The following is a 14,178-nucleotide window of genomic DNA, read 5'->3' as shown; positions in this document are numbered from 1 at the left end:
TATCTCCCTCCATGTTATACAATACCACTCCCTCCATGTTACCATTCATCATACCACACTTTATGTTACAACCACCCTCCATGTTTATACCACACTCCTCCATGTTAAAACCATCTTATAACACCTCCCTCCATGTTTATACAACACTCACCTCATTTATATCACACTACTCTCCTCCATGTCAACACTCTCTCTTCCAGTTTATCTATCAACTCCCTTCCATGAGTCTGCTGGGGTTGATTCCAACATGATTCATAGACTATCTCCTCTCAGTTCCTCAGGAACTGAACTCAGGAACATATAGCGATATTTGAGCACTGTAATTATCTACACTCTAGAACCAAAAAGGGTTCTTCGGCTGTCCCCATAGGAGAACCCTTTGAAGAACAGTTTTTGGTTCCAGGTATAACCCTTTTGTTTCCAGGTAGTACCATTTTGATTTCAATGTAGAACCCTTTCCACAGAGGGTTCTACCTGGAACCAAAAAGGGTTCTACCTGGAACCAAAAAGGGTTCTCCTATGGGGACAACGAACCCTTTTTTTCTAAGAGTGTACGATTACAGTCTTACATGATCAAGGTTGAACAGATACATTAATTGGAAGCATTTATTTCACACTCTTTTTGTCAAATGGGGAATTCATATTTGATGATAATTGACTCTTGATTCAACTTTTTTGATGTAGACCATCTGTTTGTGTTTCTGCGTTAGGAGTCAGGGGCGACCACAGGCCCAGTACCAGGTGCTAAGTTCTCCCATATTCTCCAGAAGGATGCCTTCCTAGTGTTTAGATCGCTCTGCAAGCTGTCCATGAAGCCTCTGTCAGATGGACCGCCAGACCCAAAGTAAGTTGAGTTCCTGTATCAGGAAGCTTATTATTGCTTGGTTTTAGAGAATTGAATAGAGGATCAGTAGATGTATTACCCTAGTAAATAGGCTATTACAGGTTTATTTTTGGTGTGTGTTCCTTAGTTGAATCATGTCTTGTGGAGGGTAGCCTAGTTATTAGTTATTAGTGTTGTGATGGTTGGTGTGTGTTTGGATGAAGCATCACTTAGCTGATTATTGGTTCTGTATCGCTTCCTGTGCTCCCTGTTTTTTTCTCCCTCTGTAGAACAGGAAATTACAAGGGAAAAAATATCTAATCAGATTTTGCTTTGATCCAATACAAGGGAGATTACATTTCGGTGTTCTTCTGTATGTATTTCCTAGCCCGTTACAGCCAAAGAAGCATCTGATTTGCTGGATCTGATAGCAGTTTTTACATAACAAGATTTCCTGAATCTGGTTTCTGTATGGTAACTCAATTCTGACTGTCTCAGTCTCCCATCTCCATCATTCTCCCAATGGCCCATGTGGCCTAACACTCTATCCGCATTGGCTAGTGACAGTTCTGGCCCAGTGTTCCTATAGTGTTGTCAGAATTCTGTCTAAGAACACTGTCTAAGAACAATGGTGGAATGGAACCCTGTTTATCACAGGCCTTTGTCAGGGGTGACAGGGAGGATGGCCGTGCCACCAGAGGAAGGGCTCAGTGTCTGTAAGACAGAAAGCCTTTTCACCCACAGAGAGATTTACTCCATGACTGGCCCTGGTGATACCCGGACGACACACAGGAGACCTGCTTTATAGCTGTATAACTTACAACAGATGCTTTGAACATGTCTTTTTAGGGATTACAAATCAGTATTGAATCTTGCTGTTGTAATTTGTTAATAAAAGATTCAAGTTTGGCATATTACCTTGTTTTTTAGTCACCTCAAATTGGCTTTAAGGAAGCACACATCGACAGTCCTCAACAGTCAAATGGTCAAGTTATCATACTCCAAGGCTGCATGGCATGTTCAGTTCAACCCACTGACTATGAACACCACACATAGGATTTATGTTTTGCATATATACATTGAAAACATGCCCAAGGTAATTTGTCTTGTTGTTCATGGCTCAGGTATGTTTTGTTCCTTTTGATTTTCTATGGTTCACATTGTTGATTTGTTATAGTACTGAAAATGTACCCAGCCAGCCTTTTCCGGGCCAAGCTGAAATGATCAAGTGGTCAGGTTTCCCCTGCGCTGAAGGACCCTTGACTTTTTCCATTTTGTTACGTTACAGCCTTATTCTAAAATGTATTACATCGTTTTTTTTATTCATCAATCTGCACACAATACCCCATAATGACAAAGCAAAAACAGGTTTTATACATTTTAGAAAATGTATTATTTTTTTTATTATAAAAAAACTTCAATTTCACATAAGTATTCAGACCCTTTACTCAGTACTTTGTTGAAGCACCTTTGGCAGCGATTACAGCCTCACGTCTTCTTGGGTATGACGCTACAAGCTTGGCACACCTGTATTTGGGGAGTTTCTCCCATTCTTCACTGCAGATCCTCTCAAGCTCTGTCAGGTTGGATGGGGAGCGTTGCTGCACAGCTATTTTCAGGTCTCTCCAGAGATGTTCAATCGGGTTCAAGTCCGGGCTCTAGCTGGGCCACTCAAGGACATTCAGAGACTTGTCCCGAACCCACTTCTGCGTTGTCTTGGCTGTGTGCTTAGGATCGTTGTCCTGTTGGAAGGTGAACCTTTACCCCGGTCTGAGGTCCTGAGCGCTGTGGAGCAGGTTTTCTTCAAGGATCTCTCTGTACTTTGCTCTGTTCATCTTTCCTTCGATCCTGACTAGTTTTCCAGTCCCTGCCACTGAAAAACATCCCCACAGCATGATGCTGCCACCCATGCTTCACTGTAGGGATGCTGCCAGTTCTCCGCCAGACGTGACACTTGGCATTCAGGCCAAAGAGTTGAATCTTGTTTCTCATGGTCTGAGAGTCTTTAGGTGCCTTTTGGCAAACTCCAAGTGGGCTGTCATGTGCCTTTTACTGAGGAGTGGCTTCCGTCTGGCCTTCTCTACCATAAAGGCCTGATTTGGTTGAGTGGTGCAGAGTTGGTTATCCTTCTGGAAGGTTCTCCCATCTCTACAGAAGAACTCTGGAGTTCTGTCAGAGTGACCATCGGGTTCCCTGACCAAGGCCTTCTCCCCCGATTTCTCAGTTTGGCCGGGCGGCCGGCTCTAAGAAGAGTCTTGGTGGTTCCAAACTTCTTCCATTTAAGAATGATGGAGGACACTGTGTTCTTGGGGACCTTCAATGCTGCAGAAATGTTTTAGTACCCTCACCCAGATCTGTGCCTCGACACAATCCTGTCTTGGAGCTCTACAGACAATTCCTTTGATCTCATTGCTTGGTTTTTGCTCTGACATGCACTGTCAACTGTGGGTCCTTATATAGACAGGTGTGTGCCTTTCCAAATCATGTCCAATCAAATAATTTACCACAAGTGGACTCCAATCAAGTTGTAGAAACATCTGAAAGATGATCAATGGAAACAGGATGCACCTGAGCTCAATTTCAAGTCTCATAGCAAAGGGTCTGAATACTAATGTAAATAAGGTATTTCTTTTTTTAAATTTGCAAACATTTCTAATAGCCTGTTTTCGCTTTGTCATTATGGGGTATTGTAATGTCATTATGGGGTATTGTGATGACATTATGGGGTATTGTGATGTCATTATGGGGTATTGTAATGTCATTATGGGGTATTGTAATGTCATTATGGAGTATTGTGATGTCATTATGGGGTATTGTGATGACATTATGGGGTATTGTGACATCATTATGGGGTATTGTGACATCATTATGGGGTATTGTGTGTAGATTGAGAGGGACATTTTTTTTATTTAATCCATTTTAGAATAAGGCTGTAAAGTAACAACATGTGGAAAAAGTCAAGGGGTCTGAATACTTTCCGAATGCACTATATTTCTGTATGCTACATTAATATCAGTCTGTCTGTGGAGGAGTGCTTGGGAGCATTACAGATAGGAAGCCAGTCACTGCAAATAAGAAGACAACAAAATACATATTTTGGGTTCCTACTTCTCCATCATACAGCTGTTTAGAAATACGGGTCGGACTTATGGAAAGGGGAAATGGACAATATAATTATCTAACTATAATGATCTATTACGGAAATATGCCCTCTCTATGCTGTAACATATGGTGTTTGTATGTGCAGATCTATTATTGGAAATGTTATTGGAAAAAGGAAAACAGCTCCAGCTCATCTAGCTAGGTCAGGCTCTTAGTATAGAGGCGGACATTAGGCGGACATTAGCTGGACATCCCCAGATCCCCTGACTGCCACCAGACCATTAGGATCCTCAGTCAGTTGTGGGTCAACCAGGAAGTGCTGCTAATAACTGATGAATCAGATGGTGTCTCACAGAGCACCTGTTATTGATGCATCTCTGTCAGGGGTGGGCTGGCCATCTGGCATTTTGGCCTAAGGGCCTGAATAACTTGTTGTTTTCTTTGTTGTGCAAAATGATAATTATCTGGCTAATAATGGGATCCTCAAGGGGAAAAAATGGGCCAGTGTAGGGGCCTCAAGAAAAAATAATTGTCCGGTGTGTTAGAAATGCCTGGGCCATTTTTGGTCCTAGTCCACCCCTGATCTCTGTCTTCATCCCCACATAATAGATACATTATCAGGGGTCACTTTATGTGCATATTAAGCTGATTGATGGCATATGGTATAAATCAAGGGAAAATTCAGCAGGCAGAACGTTTTGGAACGTTCAGATATAAATATGCTGGAACAAACATCTCTGACATTTAGAATAAGGAGTCACATGGGCTCTATTCATGGCATTTCCATCTACAACGTTTGACAACGTTTGGCTACTGAACATATAAAGAATTCTTATTCCTGTTGCACTTAAATGTTAGAAGTCTGAATCAATGCCTCTTTCGGTCTCCTGCCAGGTCCCACGAGCTGCGCTCCAAGGTGCTGTCCCTTCAGCTGCTGCTGTCCATCCTGCAGAACGCTGGGCCCGTCTTCAAGACCAACGAGATGTTCATCAACGCCATCAAGCAGTACCTGTGTGTGGCGCTGTCTAAGAACGGCGTCTCCTCCATCCCAGAGGTCTTCTCGCTCTCGCTCTCCATCTTCCTCACCCTCCTCTCCCACTTCAAGACCCACCTGAAGATGCAGATTGAGGTAGCTACCTACATTTTGGTTGTTCCTCTGTGGCAAAATATTAAGCTGCTGATTTAGTCCACTTTCTGGAACAAAAAAACTAACTGAGCTACCTGACCAGCTATTAGTCCAAATAGTATTTCTCTTCCTCCCCAAAGTCACAAACCATTTATTACTCTTCATATTCCATCTAATATTCCTCCTTTCTTGTCCTACTTGAAAACCCATCAACATGCAGGTCGAGACACTGTTCTGTTCTGTCGCTGAATAGCTGTCCTATCCCCAAATGCCAATCTCTCCTGTTCCCTCTCCCAATGTTGTAAACCTCACAGCTCTTAATACAGCAGGCACCTGACACAGGTGATTCATGGGAGATGAAGTTTATCACAGGGCACAGTAATGTAGTTTTGTCTCAGTGCGATTGAGTTTCAGTATTACCTGTTAGCTGTTGCTTCTGATTTGTAGTCCACTTCCACAGTGGTCTGGTTGTAATAGTTCCTCATGCTGAAGTTGATGACTTAATCTACCTGCGACTGTTTGTGGCCATGAAGGAAATCATAGTATTTTCTGGAGACAGATGTTGTTGGTTGAGATGTTATGATTTCATAGTTGAGCGGTCAGCCTGCAGTGAGATGTATGTGTTTATGGCTTTGTTACAGTGGATAGTTCTGTAAATGAAGATTCATGAAGCTTTTCTCATCTCTGCCTCTTTGTGTCCTCATCTTTAACTGTCACGGTTTGTTTCGCTGCGCAGGTGTTCTTCAAGGAGATTTTCCTGTACATTCTGGAGACGTCCACAAGCTCCTACGACCATAAATGGATGGTCATACAGACCCTCACCAGAATATGTGCAGGTGAGTGCGTGTGTGTGGTGTCAATTTGAAATGCTATCTGTGGTACAGCGCATCAACGTCAATTACAAGTCAGGTACCAACTGTCCCTCATGTCTCCTCCCTCAGATGCCCAGGGTGTGGTAGATATCTATGTGAATTATGATTGTGACTTGAATGCTGCTAATATCTTTGAGAGGCTGGTGAATGACCTGTCGAAGATCGCACAGGGCCGGGCAGGCCACGAGCTCGGCACAACACCAATCCAAGTAAGACTGACCAATGGCCTTACAAAAGTGTATTTCTTTGTGTATTTGGTACATGTATATTGCTCTAAAGATGATGTAACATTTCTCTGTTCCCACCAGGAGTTGACCCTGAGGAAGAAAGGCCTGGAGTGTCTGGTGTCCATCTTGAAGTGTATGGTAGAGTGGAGTAAGGACCAGTATGTCAACCCCAACTCCCAGACCAGCCTTGGTAAGAGACTGACCAAACTACAGTTACCCTGAGGCTGGTGGGGACAGGTGTGCCACTGGGTTGGATTTAGATCCTGAGGAAAACTGTTTAGCCATTCTTCAAGTGCACCGTTCTGCCTGCTCCTTTGTGGTTACCAGGAGGATCAAAGGGTTTGGATGCACAGTTGGAGTCCAAACCTCCAATATTTGGAGTGGATTTGATATATTCCACTTACATCATGATCTCTGACCTCCCACATCCTAGAACTTCAATTCTCCATATCAGCAATGGTCGCTGATGCACGGGGGCATATTGTGCATATCTACCTTTTCCTGTAGAATGGTAAAACTATGAGCAAAGGGAAGACGGCCAAGCTATGCCAAGGCTTTACTCTCAGTCAAACCTGCCTGAGGCTACCGTTCATCACTGGGGTTAACTGGGGTTAGAGGGAAGAGTGGTATTCATCAATACAGCTATAGCATATTCCCTGAGACAGAAGACTAGCCATTAGCATTCATCAGTAGCCTACAGATTGTACAGACCCTGAGAAGGCTAGCGTTCATCATTATGGCAAGCACAGACCCTGAGAAAGAGATCGATGGCTAGCATCCATCAGTGTGGCTAGCCCAGTCAGACCCTGACAGGACAGGCTCTCCCTCAGCAGCAATGAAAGGCTAATATAATACAGGCAGGCTAATACACCAGGGCAGGGCAGGCTAACTCAATACCCGGAACCGGCTGATGAGGAAAAGCCATGGTGCGACAGACAGACCCTCTGTCAGTGCTCCTGGATAAGACCCCTGGCTTGCTTCAGAATGAGCTGAGAGGAATCATTCCTGTTAGATGCTTTAACCAAGTAGGAAAGGAGGGCTCTAATGAAGGGAGGGAAAGAGAGCTTTAACGAAGGCAAGGACAGAGGCAGGGAAGTAGAGGCTCTGAGAGGGGTGCCAGATATCCCCACATATCCCCCTAGAGAGGATCTACAAGGCTAGCCTCAGGCTACCGTCTGGCACTCAGAGAGCTCTACCAAGGCACGGAAGGCAGCTGAACTAACAAACAGCACTACTGCTACAGGGGTTAGGGTTAGTCACCATGCCAAAGTCACCATACAGCTAGTGCCAACTTATTTAGTGACCATGCTGAAGTCACCATACAGCTAGTGCCAACTCATTTAGTGACCATGCTGAAGTCACCATACAGCTAGTGCCAACTCATTTAGTCTTTCTTCTTTCTAAGTCTTTTCGGTTTTGAAATGGGTACCACATTTGATTCACTAGATTATCTCCTTCTCATTCCTCTAATCAGAGTGTCTTTTCTTCCAGTCTGCTGGGTTGATTCCAACATGATTCATAGACTATCTCCTTCTCAGTTCCTCTGAATCAGATTGCTGTCTTCCAGTCTGCTGGGTTGATTCAACATATCATAGACTATCTCCTCTCAGTTCCTCTGAATCCAATTGTCTTCTTCTAGTCCTGCTTGGGGTTATCCAACCTATGATATATGATAATTAGTCTCCTCAGTTCCTCTGAATCAGAGTTCTTCTCCCAGTCTGCGGGGTTGATTCCATCGATAAGCTTCATTTAGACTATTCTCCTCCTCACTTCCTCTGAATCAGAGTGTCTGTCTTTCCAGTCTGCGCTTGATTCCAACATGATTCATAGACTATCTCCTCTCAGTTCCCTGAATCTGAGTTCTGTGTCTCAGTTCGCTTGGGGTTTGATTCCAATCATATTCATAGCTTCCTCTCAGTTCCTCTGAAATAGGGTATTGCTGTCTTCCATCTGCTGGGTTTGGATTTCCATACATGATCACTAGACGTTTCCCTCATCCTCTGATATCAGATTTTCTGTTTGTCTATCTGCTGTGTGAGGAGTTGATTTCCAACATATTCATAGACCTATTCCTCTCAGTTCCTGCTGAATCAGCTTGTCTGTCTTCTAGTCTGCTGTTTGATTTCGCACTATGATTCTAATTATCTCCTCTCAAGTTCGTTAACTCTGAATCAGATGTGCTGTCTCAGTCTGCGGGTGATTTCCAACATGATTCATAGACTATTCTCTCTCGTTCCTCGTATCAGATGTCTGTCTTCCAGTCTGCTGGTTTATCCAACATGATTCATAGACTATCTCCTCTCAGTTCCTCTGAATCAGATTGTCTGTCTTCAGTCTGCTGGTTGATTCCAACATGATTCATAGATTATCTTCCTTCTCATTTCCTCTGAATCAGGAGTCTGTCTCTTCCAGTTCTGCTGGGTTGATTCCAACATGATTCATAGACTATCTCCTCTCAGTTCCTCTGAATCAGATTGTCTGTCTTCCAGTCTGCTGCGTGTTATCCAACATGATCATAGATTATCTCCTCTCAGTTCCTCTGAATCAGATTGTCTGTCTTTCTAGGTCTGCTTTGATTCCAACATGATTCATAGACTTCTCCTCTCAGTTCCTCTGAATCAGGATTGTCTTCTTCCAGTCTGCTGGGTTGATTCCAACATGATTCATAGACTATCTCCTCTCATTCCTCTGAATCAGATTGTCTGTCTTTAGTCTTCTGGGGTTGATTCCAACATGAATCATAGACTATGTCTTTTTTTCCCTCCTCAGTTCCTCATAATCAGATTTGTCTTGCTTCTAGTCTGCTGGGTTGATTCCAACATATTCATAGACTATCTCCTCTCATTCCTCTGAATCAGATGCTGTCTTCCAGTCTGCTGGGTTGATTCCAACATGATTCATAGACATCTCCTCTCAGGTCCCTAACAGAGTCTCTCCATTGCTACTATAGAGAGATGTTATAGATTCATACTGTGTAGGGGCCTACTATAGAGAGATGTTATAACTTCATACTATGCAGTGGGCTGCTATAGCTTGACTGAAATAATAAAATATTATAAAGTTTTCCATTGTGTACTGTAACAAATGTTTATGATGTGTATATTTATAGCTTCATATCCACATAAAAATAAAAAACATCTCGAGATTACTTTGGGGCTGTGGAGGAATAATATGAAGACATTTATAATTCAGACAGCTGTCTCTCGATGTAAATCAACATCTCCACATCAATACACATCAACATCAGTGACACATCAACCAGGAGAACATGCAGTATTTTAGACCAGAAATACTATGTCTCCTGTTCTGCACTGCATTAACCCAGTTTATATAAGCATGTGAGCTGCTCTGCCTTGTACTTGTTTTGACAGCATGTCATTCATAAACACATGTTAGACAGACCTGATGTTAAGAGCCATGCTGAATTTATGTTCTGATGTCTCTGCCTGGAAAGCTGGGATTCCAAAGCTGCCGTGTGTTGCTTCCTGATCTGACATCGGGAAGTGTTGCTGCTTGGCATTGGGGTGGAAACCCCTTAGGGAATCTTTGAGAGGGAATTGATATAATGAGTTTGTGTACATTGTGTTAACACATTTCTCTGTGCGTGTACGTGTGTGTGTGTGTGCGTGCATTTGGCTTTGTCTGTGTGTGTTTGGTTGTATGTGGCTACGCTGGGTTGGCCTGGGTCTGGCTGTCTGTGTGTGGGTCTGCCCGTCTGTACCCCTCCTCCCCTCTACCCCCTCCGTAGCTCCAGGAGGCCAAGCAGATGGAAAGGGAGAGGCCCCGGCAGCACTCCCAAGTCACCCAGGAACAGGAACCGGACTCACCCCAGCTCCAGCAGCACATCTACCTCCCAGCCAAGGGCCCTCCCCGAGAGGCCAACGGCCCCACCACCCCCTCTACACCCACGCCCACCTCCACCCCCACCACTCCTACCCCAACCCAGGGGGCCACGGAGGAGGAGCAGGGGGAACATGTGATGGTGTATGAGAGGCCAGACCCAGAAAACGGCTCTGAGTTCAGCACAGCAGAGAACCATCAGACAGAGGCAGCAGCAGCACAGTGTGAGTTTCACCTTAGGACAGACAGACAGGGACACAGTGTGAGTTTCACCTTAGGACAGACAGACAGACAGGGACACAGTGTGTCACACACACTCAGACTCACAAATATAGGCAGTCATATAGGCAGTCATGTTCAAGGTCAAACAGACAAAGAATTTCACTCTCGCTCAGTACTTTGCCGTGTGTTTGAGGAAAGACATTTCCAGGGCTATTGTGTTAGGCTAGTACCTTGGCTGCTTTAGACAGTAACAAAGCCTCAACCTTGACATTTTCATGTACTCAATATTGGCAGAACTCTGGGACAAAATATTTTGTCTGTGTTAAATAAGCATTTGATGAGACAGCTTTCTCTTTAGGTGGTAATGCACTCGTTTACAGAAACATTTCTGACAGCCCATAAGTGCTTTCATTAGTGACTGAATGAGAGAAGCCATAGAAAAGAGATTGAGAGTGAGAAAAAGATGCATCCAAGGATTCAATAATCATTTTGTTTCCAAATTACTCACTGCTTTCAACACAAACACACATCCACGCACATTTTCTTCAGGGAAGATGTGGTAGCTGATACCAGTGACTACTGTTTATCTTGTCAACATTGACAATTACAGTATCAAAGGCTAAATGCTCAGTCTCACTCAGAGAAAACACTTTCTTTACTCAATCTGTCAATTCACTGTTTCCCATCTTACATTTTTTAAGTGTATTCAGGTTCTTTTAAATGGACTTTGACTAAAGTTTTACTTGTGTTGTGTTCAAGGTGCTGCTCAGCGTGACCAAGAGACAGCAGTAGAGGAGGAGGAGCCTAACTATGAGGAGAAAGCCCAGGAGATTGTCCAGAGCATCCTACAGGAAGTCGTCAACACCATCGTTGGAGGTAAGTCTATGCATCTGAAATCACATTTGTGTCTGCGGTCAGTTAAGTCAACAATGGACTTTTACCGGAACATGGAATTCTGATACAAAATCATTTTAGAATGAGAAGTCTGGAGAGTTTAGGCATTACTGTGTGTTTACTTGTTTGTCCTATCTAGAAAGAGAGAGAGAGTTGTGTGTCTCAGTGCTATTTTGACCCTTGCATACTAAACCACTCCAAAGGGTACTGCCTGAACCCTGCTCATCTGTGTTCAGATGCCAAGGAGCCCGCTGGCGAGACCAAGCAGCCCACAGAGATTATGGAACCCGCTGAGGTCATCACAAAGGTAACAGAGGTCACAGAGGTGGCGGAAGACGAGGGGGCGCTGGGCAGCGACAGCGAGAATGTCCATGCCAACGGAATCCCCGGCACGCCCATCTCTGCCAGCTTCACCCCGTCGCTGCCCGACGACAGGCTGTCTGTCTGCTCCAATGATACACAGGTGAGAGGGATTGACCTGCCTGTCACCACGGCAACACACTTTACTCTACAAAGTGGTTTTGTGCTAGCATGGGTGTCTGTTTTAACAGACAAATAAAACTGTTTAAATACCCAGTCCGATAAAAACATTTTTTGTTGCATTTAAAGGGTTTATCAATTTGTAAGAAGGAACATGGAAGTCATTGGTAACATGAGGAATTAAAGAGCTGAGGGTTATTCAATCCCTCTGCTGCTGCAGTCATAAAGGGAAAGAGGGATACCTAGTCAGTTGTACAACTGAATGCATTCAACTAAAATGTGTCTTCCGCATTTAACCCAACCACTCTGAATCAGACTGCATTCTGAACACATCTGATTTTGGAGGACTCTCACTCCTACCTGGAGTGGTACAGTGATCTCCATTCTGAACACATCTGATTGGAGGACTCTCACTCCTACCTGGAGTGGTACAGTGATCTGCATTCTGAACACATCTGATTGGAGGACTCTCACTCTACCTGGAGTGGTCAGTGATCTGCATTCTGAACACATCTGATTGGAGACTCTCACTCCTACCTGGTAGTGGGAACGTGATCTGCATTCTGAACACATCTGATTGGAGGACTCTCACTCCTACCTGGAGTGGGACAGTGATCTACATTCTGAACACATCTGATTGGAGGACTCTCACTCCTACCTGGAGTGGGACAGTGATCTGCATTCTGAACACATCTGATTTGGATCTGTTAGTACACGACTCTAGACTAATGTCCTCTCTGATTGAACCTTTTATTTGGCCAGGAAAGGGGTTGAGAACAAATTCTGTTACGTTATAATCTGATAATGCCCCATGTTTTATGTTGTGTGTATGAGTGTATGAATTGGGGGAAATGACTATAGGCTGGTGTTAGAGAAGATGTGTCATTCACAATCATATTGGTAGTTGTGTAAAAGTGTCATACTGGATTTGCTTCCATTCCTGACCTGTGTCTTTCTCTGAATCATGCTTACATCATCTGGTGGCTCAGTTTTTCACTTCTTTTAACATTATTTTTGTACTACACCTACAACGCACCTGGATTCTACTGTGTTGGGGCCTACTATAGAGAGCTGTTATAGATTCATACTGTGTAGGGGCTGCTATAGAGAGCTGTATAGATTCATACTGTGTAGGGGCCTGCTATAGAGAGCTGTTATAGATTCATACTGTGTGGGGCCTGCTATAGAGAGCTGTTATAGATTCATACTGTGTAGGGCTGCTATAGAGAGATTGTTATAGATTCATACTGTGTAGGGGGCTGCTATAGAGAGATGTTATAGATTCATACTGTGTAGGGGCCTACTATAGAGAGATGTTATAGATTCATACTGTGTATGGGCCTACTATAGAGAGATGTTATAGATGCATACTGTGTAGGGGCTGCTATAGAGAGCTGTTATAGATTCATACTGTGTAGGGCCTACTATAGAGAGCTGTTATATATTCATACTGTGTAGGGGCCTACTATAGAGAGCTGTTATAGATTCATACTGTGTAGGGCTACTATAGGAGATGTTATAGATTCATACTGTGTAGGGGCTGCTATAGAGAGATGTTATAGATTCATACTGTGTAGGGGCCTACTATAGAGAGCTGTTATAGATTCATACTGTGTAGGGGGCTGCTATAGAGAGATTGTATAGATTCATACTGTGTAGGGGCTGCTATAGAGAGCTGTTATAGATTCATACTGTGTAGGGGCTGCTATAGAGAGATGTTATAGATTCATACTGTGTAGGGGGCTGCTATAGAGAAATGTTATAGATTCATACTGTGTAGGGGCTACTATAGAGAGATGTTATAGATTCATACTGTGTGGGGCCTACTATAGAGAGATGTTATAGATTCATACTGTGTAGGGGCTGCTATAGAGAGCTGTTATAGATTTCATACTGTGTAGGGGCTGCTATAGAGAGATGTTATAGATTCATACTGTGTAGGGGCCTACTATAGAGAGATGTTATAGATTCATACTGTGTAGGGGGCTGCTATAGAGAGATGTTATAGATTCATACTGTGTATGGGCCTACTATAGAGAGCTGTTATAGATTCATACTGTGTAGGGGCTGCTATAGAGAGATGTTATAGATTCATACTGTGTAGGGGGCTGCTATAGAGAGATGTTATAGATTCATACTGTGTAGGGGCCTACTTAGAGAGCTGTTATAGATTCATACTGTGTAGGGCCTACTATAGAGAGATGTTATAGATTCATACTGTGTAGGGGCCTACTATAGAGAGCTGTTATAGATTCATACTGTGTAGGGGCCTACTATAAGAAGAGATGTTATAACTTCATACTGTGTAGGGGGCTGCTATAGAGAGCTGTTATAGATTCATACTGTGTAGGGGCTACTATAGAGAGCTGTTATAGATTCATACTGTGTAGGGGCCTGCTATAGAGAGCTGTTAGATTCATACTGTGTAGGGGGCTACATAGAGAGCTGTTATAGATTCATACTGTGTAGGGGCTACTATAGAGAGATGTTATAGATTCATACTGTGTAGGGGCTGCTAATAGAGAGATGTTTAGATTCATACTGTGTATGGGCTGCTATAGAGAGCTGTTATAGATTCATACTATGTATGGG

The 14,178-nt window shown here is 43.5% G+C and overlaps 2 protein-coding genes across 2 annotated transcripts in view; both read left to right on the top strand.

Moving 5' to 3' along the window:
* Window positions 1–569: 569 nt before the first annotated feature.
* LOC111973196 (brefeldin A-inhibited guanine nucleotide-exchange protein 1) lies at window positions 570–6,387 on the top strand. Its single transcript, XM_024000474.2, has 6 exons — window positions 570–578; window positions 711–844; window positions 4,820–5,054; window positions 5,788–5,887; window positions 5,993–6,132; window positions 6,232–6,387. Exons 1-6 carry the CDS (start codon window positions 570–572, stop codon window positions 6,370–6,372), a joined length of 759 nt encoding a protein of 252 aa, XP_023856242.2. The 3' UTR covers window positions 6,373–6,387.
* A 3,369-nt stretch (window positions 6,388–9,756) lies between these two features.
* Window positions 9,757–14,178, top strand: part of LOC111973513 (uncharacterized) — a 27,989-nt gene continuing 23,567 nt past the window's right edge. Inside the window, exons 1-3 of the mRNA XM_024000900.2 lie at window positions 9,757–10,214; window positions 10,972–11,088; window positions 11,343–11,621. Of these exons, the coding sequence (XP_023856668.1) occupies window positions 9,917–10,214; window positions 10,972–11,088; window positions 11,343–11,621 (694 nt within the window). The 5' untranslated portion in view covers window positions 9,757–9,916. The remainder of the gene's footprint in view (window positions 10,215–10,971; window positions 11,089–11,342; window positions 11,622–14,178) is intronic.

This window comes from Salvelinus sp. IW2-2015, linkage group LG14 (genome assembly GCF_002910315.2).
Source record: "Salvelinus sp. IW2-2015 linkage group LG14, ASM291031v2, whole genome shotgun sequence".
NCBI classification, from domain to species: domain Eukaryota; kingdom Metazoa; phylum Chordata; class Actinopteri; order Salmoniformes; family Salmonidae; genus Salvelinus; species Salvelinus sp. IW2-2015.
The sequence above is the reverse complement of the archived record's forward strand: the minus strand, read 5'-3'. Positions and strand labels throughout refer to the sequence as shown.

What these genes read in the sequence shown, in the direction of transcription:
- LOC111973196 (XM_024000474.2), top strand. An exon ending in ACCTGAAGATGCAGATTGAG is followed by an intron (nt 5,055 to 5,787) that starts GTAGCTACCTAC and finishes TTCGCTGCGCAG; the next exon opens with GTGTTCTTCAAGGAGATTTT. An exon ending in CCTCACCAGAATATGTGCAG is followed by an intron (nt 5,888 to 5,992) that starts GTGAGTGCGTGT and finishes CTCCTCCCTCAG; the next exon opens with ATGCCCAGGGTGTGGTAGAT.